The 18,089-nt window shown below is 53.9% G+C and overlaps 1 protein-coding gene across 2 annotated transcripts in view; it reads left to right on the forward strand.

Moving 5' to 3' along the window:
- The window catches only part of CHST11 (carbohydrate sulfotransferase 11), a gene marked incomplete at its 5' end in the record, with an annotated part of 201,902 nt that extends 184,292 nt beyond the window's left edge, over positions 1-17,610 (forward strand). Inside the window, one exon of one of the 2 annotated variants that reach the window (XM_084880143.1) lies at positions 16,325-17,610. In XM_084880143.1, coding sequence (XP_084736269.1) covers positions 16,325-17,179 — 855 coding nt within the window. In that variant the 3' untranslated portion in view covers positions 17,180-17,610. The remainder of the gene's footprint in view (positions 1-16,324) is intronic. The other variant, XM_084880142.1, reaches the window with a different exon arrangement.
- Positions 17,611-18,089: the final 479 nt, after the last annotated feature.

Here is an 18,089-nt window from a genome sequence, read left to right on the forward strand (position 1 = left end):
GGGGGGGGGTTCAAGAAGCAGCTGATCGATGACTCTCTCCCATCGATGTTTCTAACTCTCTATCTCTCTCCCTTCCTCTCTATACAAAATCAATAAAATGTATTTTTTAAAAAAAAGAAAGAAAGTCCTCCCAGGAAGCAGCTGTTTAGCCGAGGCCTGACAGGGAAGCTAGAATTCTGCAGGCAAAGGGGAGGGAGAAGTGGACCCAGGCAGCAGAGAGTGTGTTGGGGTAAAACTCAGTATTGAAAGAGTGGATGGCCTTGAGGCATAGCATGATTTTAGGAAACAACAACAGTAATAATAATAATTGCTCACTGCTCTCTGTCAAGAGGATTTTCACTTCCTTTTCATGGGCTGCAGCTCTAAAAAGTGAGAGGTCCCTTCAGAAATAGAGATTGTAATTAGCTCTATTCAGAAGTCTTCCAAGGAACTAATTTGCAAGTACCTTCGGGCTTGGCCTTAAAGCTTCCCCAAAGCGGTGACTTTGTGTAAATCAAACCCTGAGGGGCCTGCTGGATTTCTGATGAAAAGAAAAGAGGAAGTCAGCGTGCCCACAGGCAGCACACGGGGCTTCCTAGTCCTGATTCAGAAGCATCTGGAATAACCAAAGGGTCTTCAATCCAAACTCCTTTTAAGAAAAAAGGGAGGGAGGGAGGGAGGGAGGGAGGAGAGTCTTGAGGTCAGTCTGCATCAGCTGAGAGTCTGTTCTCCTTAAGAAGCAAGGAACTGGAGTAGCAATCTCAGACACGAGCCACCCACCCGGCTGAGGCTAGGGTGGATTTCAGAGTCCCCGGACCTGGGTTTTAAACTAATTCTCAATAGTGCTCTGCCTTTTGCAATGTCCCTGTGATAAGTGCTGGCTACAGGGTGCTGGGGTCCCCCTGGCTCAACTCAAGAAAACAGGGAGGGCCTGGCCGGTGTGGCTCCATGGTTGAGCATCAACCTACACACCATCAGGTCACCGGTTCTATTCCGGGTCAGGACACATGCTTGGGTTTCAGCCTCAATCCCCAGTAGGGGGCATGTAGGAAATAGCTGATTGATGTTTCTCTCTTACCGATGTTTCTCTCCATGAGTCAGCCTCTCGGGGTTGAGGGGATTCTGGAAATCCCTCTCCAGATTTCCAGCACCAAGGAAAGGTTTCTGGGATGTTGGGTCCCTTCCCTCTCTTCCCCTCTCCTACTCTCCCCTCCCCTCCCCTCTCTTCTCTGTGCAGTCCTGTCCTGCGTGTAATGATTCCAAAATGTGCTTTGCAGTGAAACAGTGGCCTTCCCCGAGGAGCACTCACTCCCCTGAGAGAAAACCCAGCGCTTCTTGGGAAACCCCGGCCGTCGGCCGTGCCCGCCGGGCAGCCCTGCACGGAGCCAGGGAAAGACGGCACCGGGCACTCGGGGCCTGTGTTCCAAGCTGCACTCCCCGTGGAAGGCCGCAGAGACGCGTGGTGGCTTCTTAGAGGGCAGGAACGACGGACTCCGGGCCGGGTTTAGAGGGACTGAGCTGGTCCCGAGGGTCTGGAGCAGCCGTCAGGCCGGAGGAGGTGTGACTTGTGCCCAGGCTGCCAGCCTGTGCAGGAGCGGCCAGGCTGAGGGAGAGGATGTCCAGGGGTCTGGCAGGGCACTTGGGCAGAGAGCAGTGCCATGCCCGAAGGCAAGGACTTGGGGGAAGAGGCAGGTGACAACGCACTTTCAGATATTGGGAGTTTGGGGTTCCTGTGCGGGGGTGGCTGGGTGATGACCAACGGGAAGGTGAGGCCAGGCTTTCTGCTCCCCCGGGAAGGGTCCTCCCTGCAAAACCATTGCCCGCCTGTCTCTGAACATCCGGGCAAAGAGCGTCCCAGGTGGAAGGCAGGAAGTTCAGTCACCCACATGAGCTGAGTGTGCTGTGTTCCCTGGGAGAGAGGGAGATTTGTGGTGAAGCTCTCTGGGCCTCAGTGTATTCATCTGTGAAGTGGGGGTAACTCTTCTCAGGTTCTGGTGAGCCTTCATTGGCACAGCAACTGCCAAGTGCTCAGCAAGTGGCCTTGGCGGGCACCCAGTCCCTGCCCCGTCACCAGACAGGCCCCACCAGCGCCTCCCGTGGGACGCGGACTGCGCTCGGGCACAGAACACACAGGCCTGGTGGAGGGTGTTGTGAGGAGGCCCGGACGGGACAGACTTCTCAGGCCACGAGGCTGGGCTTCCACTCGTGCGTGTCCGTGGCTCCCAACAGAGCAAATGACAGCTCAGCCGGGTCGGCGAGCAAAGACAGGCCGACGGCCTTGGGAAGCTGCTTAACGTTCTGGGCCTCAGTTTCCTCATCTGCAAAATGGAGGTGTTGGCGTACACGGCACAGAGTTACCAGAATGAGAGAGAGTTAGGTGCGTGCCAGTGGGAGTGGCCGCCAGCATCATGTCACTCCGTGCTGGTCCTCTGGCTGTCACTCTGGCTCCGATTATCCATGTCTCCGTTGAAGGGCAGAGAATAAAGAGGCAGGCGCTCCCAAGTGCCAGTTAATTTCTCAGTCCGCTTGGTCCTCCTCCAGGCAGGAGTCCACCTCCACGCAGAGCCCCAAGTCTCCCAGCCTGGGGTCGTCCTGGTCCATCCCTGTGCCCACCATCTGCCATCCCCCACGGGACCCAGCCCCTCCCCTGCCACCTGGCGTGCGCTCACTAGACACTGACCTCAGGAACTGCGTCGCCTGGTCTTCCTCCTTCTTCCGCCCGAGCCTGCAGGTGACTTTGTGGGCCACCCTGGGGTCGTGGGCCTTGCCAATGCGTGGTCAGTGGGTCCAGACTCTTCTAGATCATTCTCTTTTCCTCCAGACCTTTGCCCAGTGCTTCCGGAGGGCAGTGCAGGAGACACAAGACTGGAGACATCCCCGCCTCCTTTGGAGTGACTAGTTTTTACACTTTTTCAGAAGAAATGAAGGCAAGGAAGTGCTGTCCTCCCTGCTTTTGTCCCAGGGCCCCGCCTGGAGCAGGGGAAGGGAAAGTGAGCCGTGGGGCGGGCGGGTGGGCCCTGGCTCTCCCCCGGGAAGGCTGGTGGCCTGTCCCCCGCCGTCCCCTGCCGTCCCCAGGTGCCTTTGTCTCCTGGAGCTGCAGGGCCTCCGGTGCGGGTTCAGCCAGCACAGGGAGCAGATTCATCCATGGAAATCGGCTCCCCTCCCCAGGCCCTGACCCACTTGCTTTCTGTCCCTCGCTGCTCGCTGCGTTGTCTCGGAGAATGCCGCCTGGTGTATAAAAGGAGAATCCGTCGCTCCACGGTGTCATCGCCTCTGCGAAGCTTTCTTTCTGGGCGGCCTGGCGTGTTCAGGGACCGCCATCGAGCCCCACCCACAGGGGCCCTGGCGCCTCTGGCCTCTTGAGGCCGCATCTGCCGACCACGGCTCCAGGGCAGTGGATCACTCAAAAGCTCTGGGGCGTCTTATTCATGTCTGCGCCCCAGGTTGAAGCCCACCCAGGACATCACGTATGGAGTGGCATATGTATTTGTATGCCCCAGACGTGATCTGAGAGGCAGCCCAGGATTTAAAAAAAAAAAAAAATCTGTACGTTTCTCAGGACAGAGCAGGTGCATTTAGATGTGTTTGCCCCTGAAGTGCTTGACGGTGGCCTTCCATTAAGCTCCCAAGTGGACCATCCTTGGAGGAGAGGGAGAGGGAGAGGCAGTGAGGTGATGAGGCAGACAAATCTTCGCGCTGGAAAGGCCCTAATGTGTGGGCACAAAGCTGCTCACCCTTGTCTAAGCCCTGCAAGTGCTGGGCACTGGACGCCTGGCACTGGGCGGGGAGATGCCCAGGCCCTGTCCTGAGGCCCCGGAGGAGGGATGTGCGATAAACGCCCTTCGTTCTCGGGGATGGAACTGTGACCAGGGTGGAGCAGCTTAAGGCAGAGGTCAAGGTGGCCCCATGGGGGCCCAGGTGAGGTGGGGGTGGGGGTGGGGGAGGAGGGAGCAGTGCTCCAGGGCAGGAGTGGGAGGAGGGTTCGGGGCCCCATTCGCAGAGCTGGCTCAGCCTCACCTCTTTAGGAAAGAAAGACACACAAAACACGCCCTTTGAAATCCCCAGAGCGTATCTTGAGGGTGCCTTTGGAACAAAGGGACATGGGATACTGTTGAAACGTGCTGCTTGATTAAGAAATACGTTGAGCCGAAACTGGTTTGGCTCAGTGGTAGAGCGTAGGTCTGCGGACTAAAGGGTCCCGGGTTCGATTCCGGTCAAGGGCATGTACCTGAGTTGCGGGCACATCCCCAGTAGGGGGTGTGCAAGAGGCAGCTGGTCTATGTTTCTCTCTCATCGATGTTTCTAGCTCTCTATATCTCTCCCTTCCTCGGAGCTCCAGTGGCGCAATCGGTTAGCGCGCGGTACTTATCTCTCTCCCTCTCTGTAAAAAATCAATAAAATATATATATTAAAAAAAAAAAAAAAAGTACGTTGACCTCTCTGGACCTCTCCATCCATAGTTCCCTTCGGAATTCCGTACTGAGACACATGCGTAGCTAATCCCTGCGAACCGGGAAAACGGCGCTGCAGAGCGCCCCTGTGCTGAGCAGCTGCCGGTCCATGTTGCCGCCCCTCGCCTCCGCCTGTCGCCTGTGTCAGCGAGACGGAGTGGCCGCGCGCCAGGCTTTTCGCACAGATGACAGATGTGTCGGATGCTAACCGCAGACCCGCTCGCGGGAAAGCAGATGCTGCCTCAGCAGTTCTCAGTGGAGACGCAGGACCAGCAGCCTCGCAGGACCCCTCCCCCGGGGCCGCGGTCAGGAGCAGGTGCCGAGGACACCCGGGCCCACTGAGTCACAGTGTCTCAGGAGTCCCCGTGGTACCAAGCACCTGCTGTGATTCTCAGCGACACTGACGACTGAGAATTGCTCCCTTTCCGGTTTGGCACAGTGGATAGAGCGTAGGCCTGTGGATTGAAGGGTCCCGGGTTCGATTCCGGTCAAGGGCATGTACCTTAGTTTCAGGCACATCCCCAATAGGGGGTGTGCAGGAGGCAGCTAATCGATGATTCTCTCTCGTTGGCATTTCTAGCTCTCTATCCCTCTCCTTGCCTCTCCGTAAAAAAATCAATAAAATATATTTAAAAAGAAAAAAATTGAGAATTGCTATGAGGCAGAGGAAGGCAGAGCAACATCCCTGCTATGCTGCCAGCCTTAGGAAGCAGCCCTCACACACGTACAGCGATGAGGAGAATTGCTGGTCCCTGCGTGCCTTCTGTGTGGCAGGCTAGTGCTTTCCTGGTGGGCTCCCGCTGAACCCTCACAGCAACCCAGAGGAGTAGACACTCTCAATGGTCCCCATTTCACAGACGGGAAAGCAAGCCTGAAAAGGTCAAGTGATCTGGACAGAGTATGAGTGGTAGAACATTCTGGTGAGTCCAGGAAGAGAAGTAGGAAGAATCAACAGAGCCCATTGGCCCAAGGCAGGGAGAGCAGAGGGAGAAGCTGGGGGTGTCACAGCGCCCTGAATAGCACTGCCTTTGGGGGTGGGGGGGGCAATGGGTTGGGGTGCCCTCAGCGGTTAGAGGCTGCGCAGCGGAACCCTCCTCCCTCCCTCCGGCCAGCATTCAGCCCCGTCTGCAGGTGCACACTCTGCCCGCCCTCTGACTTCTGATTTCCCAGGAAACCCAGCCTCCCCGGCACCACGTCCCTTCCCCACCATTGTCCCCGTTCCGGGCCACCATTCATCGGAGCCGTCCAGCTTGGCAGCCGCCCCGTCCCTGTTCCCGTGCCCCTCCCGCCGCCTGCCCAGGCCTCCGGAAGCCCGCGCAGCTGATCCGAGCCGGAAAGGAGGCCTCCTCGCCGCACCTGGCCGGGCTGGAGGGGAGCCTGGCAGCCTGCACCCCGTGCCAAAACCCCAGGGCAGCCCCGGGCGGCCCCTACCCCTCCTCCCGTTTCCTGGCCTGGCCAGATGGGTGGAAAGTACCCGTTCCCCCGTCAGCAGAGGCTGCTGCGGCCACCGGAGCCCGTTTCCACCCGACACCCAGCGCCCAGCTGCCTCTCCCCGCTTGGCCTCCAGCCGCCGGGCCGATGCTGAGCTCTGGCTCGGCTGCAGGATCTGTGCCAGAACCCTCCGTGGGGAGGGGGGTGGAGGGGGGAGGGAGGGGGAGGGCGGGCCGCAGGGGCAGGAAGCCTGCGCAGCCTCATCAGGCATGTGGTGGCCTTAAAATCCCCACTGCCCCCCAGTCATTCATTCATTCATTCATTCACTCCACAAAGCTTTAAGGCAGCAGTCGCCAACCAGCGGTCCATGGACACGGGTGGTTTGTGAGGTCCGAAAGGGTAGCAACTGCTACTTTAACCCTTTGCACTCCGAACCATTCTGGACGTTGGCTACCAGCTACTCGACGCTACTTTGCGGCGGAAACGTGCGTTGAAATAACTCAATTCCCCGTAATCACTAATAAACTGCAATGTCCCCTGAGAGGGGACATCTGAGTGATATGCTAGAATTCCGATGTCCCCTGAGAGGGGACAGCGGAGTGCAAAGCGTTAAGGGCCTGCTATGTGCAGACACCGGGGATACAGAGTGAACCAAAGACAGAAGCCACCTGCCCCCCGAGCTTGCCTTCTAGAAGGCAGAGACACACAGAATAAGTGTGGAAACTGCGTCGAGGATTACAGAGGCAGGTGAGGTGTGGGGCGGGAAGGGCCGAGAGAGCTGGGCTTCCACCGGTTTCTCTCAGTCCCTGCTGCTGACGGTCAGCGTCCCCACCGCACTCTGGAGCCCCTGCAGTCTGTCTGCCCATTCCACCCGGCTCCCCGCCCGCACTGCCCCCCTGAGCCAGGCAGGTGGCCAGGGGCTCCACGAGGGCCCTCCTCACTGGCCCCAACCTCACATGCCCGGGCGAGGGCGCCAACTGGTGGCCTGCAGCCCCAATAAGCAAGGTTTGGCCCACAAAGTTTAAGAAAAAAAAATTATCTCAATGGTAGCTAACATTAAAGAACGCAGGGATGACACACACAGTCTGGCTTTCTGGCTTCTCTCCAGAAACTGAAAGGCCTTCAAAGACGGGGTCCCCATTCCCTCATGACCACGCGGGGAAGGCTGATTGGGGTCCCCATTTTCCCACCTCCCAGTGGCCCAGGGACACGCTGGAGGGCAGCTGAGTGTGTGACCCTAACCGAGGTCACCAGATTCAAACCCTGCGCACAAAAGAGGTACCTTACCCACAAGCCTAAAGGGATCCTACAGGAAACCCTCCAAGGTGCGGGCCTCCATTTCACAGACTTCAGATTTAACGGACAGAATTTCTGATCCGTATGTCATACGGGGAAATCAACACCCTGTTCAATTTTAAAATGCTTTTAACCAAGATTTGCTTGAACTAACAGATTATTTTTTGTCGTTATTAATTCAGTGTTATTTTTTGGTAAATTTTAGCGAATAGGCCATGTGTTGGAAAACACACGGTAGTAATTTCGCCGGCATAAATAAATGTTACATATCTGCAACTCAAGTCTAGGTGTTGAAACCCAAGAGGCGTCTCCCGTAAACAGAGTTTGGGAAGGATTAACCCGTGACCGTACTGCTTTGCAAGCGGTAATCCGTCCTGTCCTGTGTCTCCAGACCTTTCTGCCGGAGCAGATGTTCCCACGCGCTGAGGCCACGCCCCCTAAGTCACGCCCCCGCCACATGCATTTGTTTACTCATGGCGACTGGTGGATGCACGCATTAACTAGGCCTGTTCAGTATAAATTTAAAATTACTGTCATACGTATAGAAAGCTTTTCTGTGAAATTAAACCTTTCATGCATACTTAACTTTAATTACACAAATGTGTCTGCATTAGTAAAAACAAGTAACTAACTATTGATAATTTGTCAATTCTTTAACAGACACATTCGGAAAACCTACTTATTATATAGCGAACTTTTGGCTTTCCCAGACACCCCCTCGCCGGAATTAGCCCCTCAGAGCGAGGTTTTCCTGGGCTCGCTTGTTTCTGCCCCCGGAGCTCAGAGCCTGGCTCGCCGTGTCAGCCCTGAGTCACCCCACAAGACGCCTCCTGCACCCCGCCTCATCGCCCAGGGCTTCCCACCCACTGCACCTTTTCCTTCCGTTTGCTTTGGAAAGAGATTCCATCCTTGCAATCAAACAGGTGTTTCCCTTTGTGGTGGCTTCAAATCCTACGAAACCCATTCCCCTGGCCATGTTCCTGTCCGCTAACCGGGAATCCCCTCTTTCCTGAACCAGATTGGTTCTTTAAAGGCCCAATATCTTTCTCCTTTCTTTTCTAAACATGGACGTGTAAGCATTCTAGAACTCCCAGTGGTCCTCTGTGGACACGCCCAAAGACATCTGAGACCCCCTGACCTTCTAGACTAGGGGTGTCGAACTCAATCAGAGAAGGGGCCAAAATCTAAAATCCAGCCTAAATCGCGGGCCAAATGGTTTACTGAACAGTCATAAACTGACAATGTCATAAACTGACAGCGGAGTGCAGTGATGACAGCGCGGTGCGGGCCACATTGCAAGGCCTGGCGGGCTGGATTTGGCCCGCGGGCCTTGTGTTTGACACATGTGTTCTAGACCTTTGACCTCTGGCCCTGTTGAGTGGAAAGCCCATTTCCATTCGATCTGAGAGCCAGGAAGGTGCAACTTGCCCGAGGCCACATGCAGGTCCCTGCTCGAGTCCAGTCTGGGCTTTAGGTTGCAGCTTCTGGCATTGAAGCTGGGCTACTCTAGCATCCCCAGAGCTGGGCACACCCAGAGCAGGTGCCCCAGATCTCTGAGGTGGGCCCCAGGCCTCCCTGGAGTTTAAAGCTCCCCTGTGGCCCCAGGGAGCAGCCAGGGTGGAGACTCATGATTTCAGGGCTGCCCTGGAGCTCCTGACCCCCAGGCGGGTCTTCGCACCGTGGGAGGCTGCACAGGGGTGCTTTCAGAGCACAGGCTGCCTGCATTTGAACCTCAGCCCCCGTGTCTAGCAGCCTGACCGTCAGCCAGTTACTTATTCTCCCTGCCCCTCAGTTTTCCCATCCATAAATTGGGAACACTAATCTTATTTAGAACGCTAAGGATTAACAGGGGCTGGAGCATATAGTAAGTGCTCAGTCAATGGTAGCAAGTATGCTTAGTTATGCTGTGTGCCTCCTTTTGGCTGTGGGTGTGGTGTCACCAGTGATTCCTTGTGACTTGCCCTTTTCGTGAGAGTTTGGGAATTTCTGTACCTGGAAGCAATATAGAATCACAGCAGGTCAGGCGGTCGGCGTCTCCTCTGCCCCTCCCCGATCCTAAACACCACAGGCTGATGGATGGTCGAGCAATGAGGGGTTGGGGGGTGGAAGGTTTGTATTAGGATTTTCAAGTGGAGAAACCGAGGCTGGGCCCAAGCTAACGGTTGTTAACTGCAGATTTCGCCCAGCCCCCCCATCACCTGATGCCTCCGAATTTACCTTATTCTCTGGGGTTCCACTGTTCTCCGGGAGGCTGCTGCTCTTCGGCGGGGTCCTCCTGCGTGAGAGACATGTAAACACCACAGAGGATGTTTTCATTTCAGGGCAGCCAGCTTCTCTTCCTGCTAAGATGAAGCGCAAGAAAGTTTGAAAGACGTTTTCAAACCGTCCCTCAATGTGGCACCTGAACTGATTATAGATGCCTTTTTTAAAAAAATGTCCAAATTAAACATAGGCATCCAAGCGAGAAGGCAGGCCCCAGCCCAGAGCCTGCGGCCGTGGCCACGGTTTCCTACAACCAGCCCTCGCTCGGGCCTAATGGATACTTTCGGGAGATGAAAGGGCAGAGGGGGGACGGGGCAGGAACCGGAGGCCGCTCTGGGACACCCTTGGCAGCGGACGGCGGACCTGGGTCCCGTGTTCTGTCATTAGGGGTAGCTGCGCATGGGCGAGGGGTGTCATGTCACAGTCCTTCCCCCATAGTGCAACGCCGTGGTTCTCAGCGCGGGGCCCCGGCCAGCAGCATTCCCCCCCCCCCCCATGGGATGCGCTCCCCTCAAGTCCAAGTTCACACGTTGACGTCCCATCCCCCGGCCTCTTCTAATGTAACTGGATTTGGAGACAGAGCCTTCACAGGGGTGATTAAATTGAGTTCATCTAAGGCGGACCCTAATCCAGTAGGACTGGTGTCCTTGTAAGATGAGGAAGGGACAGCCGAAACCGGTTTGGCTCAGTGGATAGAGCATCGGCCTGCGGACTGAAAGGTCCCGGGTTCGATTCCAGTCAAGGGCATATACCTTAGTTTCAGGCACATCCCCAGTGCGGGGGGTGCAGGAGGCAGCTGATCGATGTTTCTCTCTCATTGATGTTTCTTACTCTATCCCTCTCCCTTCCTCTCTGTAAAAAAATCAATAAAATATATTAATAAAATAAAAAAGACAAAGACCCAGAAAGAAAGAAAAAAAAAGAGGAAGGGACAGCCAGGTGATGAACAACAAGAAGGCAGACATATACTGAGTGGCCAGATTATTATGATCTTTGTTATTATGCGTAGTAATCTGGCCACTCTGTGTGTGTGTGTGTGTGTGTGTGTGTGTGGTGGAGGGGACAATTTGCATATTAGCCTTTTATTATATAGGATATGCACTGAGTGGCCAGATTATAATGCGTTCAGGGATCATCATAATCTGGCCACTCAGTGTATGCAAGGCAAGGAGAGAGGCCACCCCTGCCCGCTCCTCCATGACTGTGAGAAGTAAGTTTCTGCTGTGCTGCCCACACTCTGGTATGGGAGCCCGAGCAAACTGGCGCACTAGGGAATGTGCTAGAAATGCCAGTTCTCAGGCCCAGCCCTGACCTCCCACATCGGCAGCTGCATGCTCACACGCCCTCCAGGTGATGTCCACGTGGGCTGGTGGCTGAGAACCACGGACATGAAGTATTAATACTTGGCGGTAACCAGCCCCCCCAAAATGGCATGTGGTTGGAAACGTGGTCTGGTGTGTTAAATATATAAACCTTCTTTTAGTAGGCGCCGGAGAAGTTCCAGCGGGCTCTTTAATGAGATGGTGTATGCGGTAGTGTTCTGTAAGTGCTGGAACATTCTGTGGACTTTAGGTGGTGGTGAAGAGTAACCTTGGGATTCAGTCAGCTGGGGCATGCAACCCTCCTAACACTCTAAAGTGAGAAAATGGGCCAAAACCGGTTTGGCTCAGTGATAGAGCTTCTGTCTGTGGACTGAAAGGTCCCAGGTTCGATTCCGGTCAAGGGCATGTACCTTGGTTGTGGGCACATCCCCAGTAGGGGCTGTGCAAGAGGCAGCTGGTCAATGTTTCTATTTTTTTTTTTTTTTTCGATGTTTCTTTCTCATCGACTTTTCTAGCTCTCTCCCTTCCTCTCTGTAAAAAATCAATAAAATATATTTTAAAATAAATAAATAATAAAGTGAGAAAATGGAATCCAAGAGCCTCCCTCAATGACTGGAATTTCTGAGTCGCTTAAAATCTCGTCCATTTTCCACCCCAAGCATTTGGAATGCTGCTCCTTTCTGAGCACAAAAAAAAAAAAAAAAAAAAAAAAAAAAAAAACAACTTTAATCACATTTCCCTTTTTGCTCTTGCTACTAGGAAGCCCACAACTGAGTGAGATCTTTAAGCACAGCCCATGTGGTTAGTGTGTGTGTATGTGTGTGTGTGTGTGTGTGTGTGTGTGTGTATATATATATGTATATATATATATATATGTATGTATGTATATATATATATATATATATATATATATATATATATATATATATTTTCCTATTTCAGTTTTATATTGGCTTCTATATCCTTCGTGGTGGCTTCAAATACCTTTAGGGAGAAGGAAAAAAAAGGAGAGGGGAAGGGAGTGAAAGAAGAAAGAGATTCCTCTCACAGCTCAGATAGCTACAAGATCAACAATCCTCTGCTGAGTGAATTGGTAAAACTTGGCTGGGAAAGACAGGTGTTCTCTTTCAGTGACAAGGGAGCAAACTGTCCATCAGCGAGTCCTCTTTATGCCCTTGTCCTCTTGTTGCTCCCTCCCTGTGGGTGATACTGAGGGGACGTGTCCATTGCTGGAGTTACTACTCTTACTGGAGCTCTTGTGAGCCCTGCTTGGGGACCAGTGTGGAAGTGACAGGACCGGATTCGCATGTTTTTAAGGTTAGAACTCGCTGTTTGCCTGTGGTTTTTCAACCCGCGAGCCCGAAAGAATTTTTACAACACACAACACCTGACTATTTAGTCAGGGCACTGACCTCTTTTCCCTTAGATCCGTGGTCTGCAAACCGCGGCTCACAAGCCACATGCGGCTCGTTGGCCCCTTGAGTGTGGCTCTTCCACAAAATACCACGTACCCTAATTAAGTTAATAGCAACGTACCTACCTATATAGTTTAAGTTTAAAAAATTGAGCTCTCCAAAGCAATTTCAGTCGTTGTCCTGTTGATATTTGGCTCTGTTGACTGATGAGTTTGCCAACCATTGTCTTAAGATTGTCAAGTAAAAAAAAAAAAAAAAAAAAAAGGACAACAATAGCCATCCGGTGTGGATTAATCAAAATGATACCTATTTTTTGGTCGGGTCAGCACATCATCTATTTCTTGGTGTGCCGCAGAATTACAGTAATTAGTTTGTGTGTGCCATGAATGAAAAAAAATATTGAAAATCGCCGTTGGGGTCATCAGAAATGGGCAAAGACAGAAAGCAGACAGAGGAGGGGTCTGTAGCGAGTAAAGAGCATGCGGTGTTACAGGGGCTGGGTTTTACAGGAACTGGAAATGAGAAGCGGTGGGGAAACTGAGTCCTCGTGTGCACAGGGGAATGAGTATCAGGTGGCCGGGAACCTGCCCCCGGCCGACGGCGAGTGGCAGACAGCGAGTGCCCGACATGTTTTCAGCAGGACTTCGGTTCCAGTAAAACCACATCGTCCGTCCATTAATATATCTGTTCCCATGTTCCCATTTGTGTGGGTCACGTATTCCTATTCTTACATTTGTGCATCTTTTAAGTAACGTATTTTTTTATAATATATTTTATTGAGTTTTCACAGAGAGAAAGGGAGAGGGATAGAGAGCTAAAAACGTCGATGAGAGAGAAAAATCGATCAGCTGCCTTCTGCACACCTCCTACTGGGGATGTGCCTGCAACCAAAACACATGCCTTTGACCGGAATCGAACCTGGGACCCCTCAGTCCGCAGGCCGACGCTCTATCCACTGAGCCAAACCCGTTTTGGCAGTAACATTGTAATTTTTTTTTTTAATACGTTAAATCAACACCCGTCTGTATTTATTTTAAAATAAAAAATTTTACAAAAAAAGTTTGTCCAAAACATTCAACACTGGAAGCCCGGGTGGACTTCCTCGAAGGGGCCTGGCTATGAAAATGCGATTGAGAAGGGGCTGCTTCTCTCCACTCTGGCCCCTGAGTCCTGGGGAAACGGTGCGTGCCTGGCTGCTACCGGTGTGCCATTCGCCACTCCAGCTGGCGCCAAGGAGGGGGAAATGGAAGAGGGAGGAACCTCAGATACCACATCGCGAAGCCCCAGGAGTTCTTTCCCGGCTCTACAATGGGGCGTAAAGCGATAGCTGCTGTCCTTTCCACGGTGCATGGCTTTGTGGTCCTGACTGCGGTATTCACTGACATGCGGCCTCCCCGGGGACGCAGGAGGCAGAGAGAATTGTCTCCCTCTGAAAGGAGCTGGGGGACAGGCGGCGGGCGGGAGGGGTGCTGAGGCCCCCGTTTATCCGCTCTGTTAATAATGCATTGCCTTCAGAACTGTCTGTCGCATTTCAAGTGGGCAAAATGGATGGGCCCTTTTCCTTCCCGGCCCTCCTCGTTCCTTTAGGACAATGGGTTGTTTTGTTTTTAGTGGCATGAACGTTCTTCTTCGGGTGAGGGGGAGATCTGCTAAGAAGTCAGGGTGTGCAAAGGTCATCGTTTTCCTGTTCACAATGAACAGTGAGTCCGTGACCTGGGGCTGAACAATAGGGAGGCGTTGGAGGCCAAGCTGCAAGAGCGCCAAGGCGGGCTGGTCTCCTGTCTCTGATTCTAGGTCAGTGGTCGGCAAACCGCGGCTCGAGAGCCACCTGCGGCTCTTTGACCCCTTGGGTGTTCTAACGCCACTTCTTCAAAATAGCCTCGCCCAGGCCGAACACCGACTTCTGTGCATGGGCCACGAAGTTTCGATCGCCCTGTGGGATTTTGTGGAAGGGCCACACTCCAGGGGCCAAAGAGCCGCATGTGGCTCGCGAGCTGTGGTTTGACAACCTCTGGTCTAGGTGGTTCATGAGAACTGGCTCAGCCTGGGAGGGAACAGCCTCTTGGGGAGGAACTTCTGCTCCTGGAAGGTAGAGGAGCGCACACATTTTCCCCGAGGCCCGATGGAGGCTGCTGACTCCCTGGCACCCTCCTGGCCTGTGAGCCCTGCAGGAAGAGGGCGTGCTCCCAGCGGAGCAGAACAGAGGGAGGGCCTCGTGCACGGTTAGGTCTGCGCACATCTGACTGGGTACACGAATATGGCGGAAACGAAAAGCTCAGAGGTGACGCGTGCAAATACCCAGATGTTTTTGTTGCAGATAATATCATCCAGACTCCAACTTGCCTTACACAGCAAAGCAACTGTACTCACTGACATAACAAGAGCCCAGGAGTCAGGGGTCTGGTGTCAGCCTCATACAGGCCTAGGTGTTCAGATGATGTCACCGGGATACGTCCCTGTGTCTTTCTGCTCCGCGCCCTTCATTCCCGTCCCCACGCCCCAGGGGGGGCCATCCACACAGCTCTGCAGCTTGGGAGAAAAGGGAACTGAGAATGGAGAACAGGTTCCCAGAGGGAAATGGAGGCCCTGGTGCCAGAGGAAGCAACAAGCAACAGATGTCCACAGTGACGGGCGTGTAGGAACAGTGCCCTCCCCCCACAATCAAAATAGAATAATCAAATGTCAGCCCTGCGTGCTTGCTTTAGGAAGATGGGGTGCTGGACATGGGGGGTGTACTGTTTTATTAATGCATCTGCAGTGCCTGGCAGCATGATGCTTGGTACAATGACAGGTACTTGGTAATCCTATAGAATAAAAGCCTAATATGCTAAGTGTCCGGTCAGCCATTCAACCAATCAAAGTATAATATGCTAATGATATGCTAAGGCAGCTCAACTGCTTGCTATGACGTGCACTGACCACCAGGGAGCAGTCGACTGGTTGACCAGTCACTATAATGTGCACTGACCACCAGGGGGTAGATGCTTCGACCAGTAGGTTAGCTTGCTGCTGGGGTCCAGCCAATCAGGACTGAGCGAGATGGGCCAGACACACCCTGGAGCTCTCCCACGACCCCTCTCTGACTGGCCAACCTCCTGTGTCCCTCCCTGGCCCTGATCCTGCACCAGTGGGGCCCCTTGACCTGGCCTGCGCCCTCTCTCAATCCAGCCTGAGGCCCCCCTCCCCTGAGTGCACAAATTTCATGCACTAGGCCTCTAGTATTAAATAAATAACAACGGTTCAAATTTGTTGTACAGTGAAAAGAAAAAATGTATAGCCCTAGTCACTTTGGTTCAGTGGATAGAGCGTTGGCCTGCGGACTGAAGGGTCCCAGGTTTGATTCCAGTCAAGGGCACATGTCTGGGCTGCGGGCTCCATCCCCAGGAGGGGGCGTGCAGGAGGCAGCAGAGCAATGATTCTCTCATCATTGATGTTTCACTCTGTCTCCCGCTCCCTTCCTCTCTCTGAAGTCAATACAAATATGTTTTAAAAAAGAAAAACTGTATGTAGCCATAGCAAAATGCCAGGCATGGAGAGGGTGATGCATACGTTATAGAGCCGATCATTATGTTATTTCACAAAGGAAGGAGAGTGGAACTGTGGGATCCCTTAACACGACCCGCGTGGTTCAGGGCCCACTCAGGGTCCGGTTTCTGGAGAAGGCCGCACACTAAAATGGAAAGAGAGACTGGAAAAATAGTTCATCAAGCCTGGCTAGCTCTTTTTACATTTTATTACCAGTGACAATGTTAGGTTTCGGTTCCCGGCATGGAACAAAGAGCAAGAATAGGGGCCGGAACCAGTTTGGCTCAGTGGATAGAGCGTCGGTCTGAGGACTGAAAGGTCCCAGGTTCGATTCCGGTCAAGGGCATGTACCTTGGTTGCGGGCACATCCCCGGTAGGGGGTATGAAGGAGGCAGCTAGTCGATGTTTCTTTCTCTCTCATTGATGTTTCTAACTCTCTATCCCTCTCCCTTCCTCTCTGTAAAAAAAAAAAAATCTATATTTTTTTTAAAAAAAAAATAGGGGCCGGAGACAGGCCACTCAGTGGTCCGCCAGCTGTCTCCGTGGCCTGCTCCGGCCACCACGGCAACGCACGGTGGCCCCGTGCACCTACCAATCCCGCCCAGCACTGACCCCTCCGCCCCCTCTTGTGTCCCCTCTGCAGCTCGAGCTGTCCAGCACGGCCGTCCTGCACCAGATGCGGCGGGACCAGGTGGCGGACGCCTGCCGGGCCAGCAGCGCGGCCAGCCGCAAGCGGCGGGTCCTCACGCCCAGCGACCTGAAGCACCTGGTGGTGGACGAGGACCACGGGCTCATCTACTGCTACGTGCCCAAGGTGGCCTGCACCAACTGGAAGCGCCTCATGATGGTGCTGACGGGCCGGGGCAAGTACAGCGACCCCATGGAGATCCCGGCCAGCGAGGCGCACGTGGCGGCCAACCTCAAGACGCTCAACCAGTACAGCATCCCCGAGATCAACCACCGCCTCAAGCGCTACCTGAAGTTCCTGTTCGTGCGGGAGCCCTTCGAGCGGCTGGTGTCGGCCTACCGCAACAAGTTCACGCAGAAGTACAATACGTCCTTCCACAAGCGCTACGGCACCAAGATCATCCGGCGGCAGCGCCGGAACGCCACGCAGGAGGCCCTGCGCCGCGGCGACGACGTGCGCTTCGAGGAGTTCGTGGCCTACCTCGTGGACCCGCACACGCGGCGCGAGGAGCCCTTCAACGAGCACTGGCAGACCGTGCACTCGCTCTGCCACCCGTGCCACATCCGCTACGACCTCGTGGGCAAGTACGAGACGCTGGAGGAGGACTCCAACCTCGTGCTGCGGCTGGCCGGCGTCGGGGGCGCCCTCCGCTTCCCCACCTACGCCAAGTCCACGCGGACTACGGACGAGATGACCACCGAGTTCTTCCAGAACATCAGCGCCGAGCACCAGGCGCAGCTGTACGACGTCTACAAGCTCGACTTTCTGATGTTCAACTACTCAGTGCCAAGCTACCTGAAACTGGAATAGAGGGGAGGGTGGGGAAGGGGAGGAGGGAAGAGGGGCGGGGGGCGGGGGGGGGGGGGTGGAGGGGAGAGGCGGCGGAGGGAGGGGAGGGGGGACGCGGGAGAGAAGCGTTGCTTTTTAATTTAAGATTTTTTTATTTGTCAAAAAGAATTATATGCATATGGGGTTATTTTGTAAAGTAATATTTCTTTCGGGGGATGATTGCTGCGAGCAGCATAAAGTGAGAGTTATTTAAAACCCTTTGGGAACGGGGAGGACGGCCGTCTTGGCAGGGAGAATTGGGTTGGGGGTGGGGGGGGGTCCCTGTTTTGGTGTTTTTTGTTTTTGTTTTTTTAAGACCAGAGTACTGTCTCCAAGGTTTCCTTGTGTTCCGGGGAATTCCACGAACTGTGCATTCCATACGTTCTAATGAATGTTATTTATAGTTATTTAAACGTACGTGTCTGTACAGGTTTCTTGGTGTGGCAGCATTAAGAGATCTGTTGTTTCGTCCTGCGCTTGCTCTCCTCGCGCATGCGGGGCTGTGGATGCTCTCACCCGCCGCTCACAGACTCCCCGTGTGATCAGAGCCATTGGGACGGGTGTGGATGCCACCCTGCTGGACGTTCTGCCGGAAATAAACCGGAAGAGAGGCACCTTTGCGAGGGACGAATTCCACACCGGTTTTCCGTCAACCCCAAAGTCCCTTGCCCTAAAGAAATGTGATGTTTTTAAAAATATATTTTATTGATTTTTCACAGAGAGGAAGGGAGAGGGATAGAGAGCTAGAGAGAGATACATCGATCAGCTGCCTCCTGCGCACCCCTCACCGGGGATGTGCCCACAACCAATGTACATGCCCTTGGCCAGAATCGAACCTGGGACCCCTGAGTCTGCAGACTGACGCTCTATCCACTGAGCCAAACCCGTTTCG

This window comes from Pipistrellus hanaki (genome assembly GCF_964339955.1).
Source record: "Pipistrellus hanaki genome assembly, chromosome: 3".
NCBI lineage: Eukaryota > Metazoa > Chordata > Mammalia > Chiroptera > Vespertilionidae > Pipistrellus > Pipistrellus hanaki.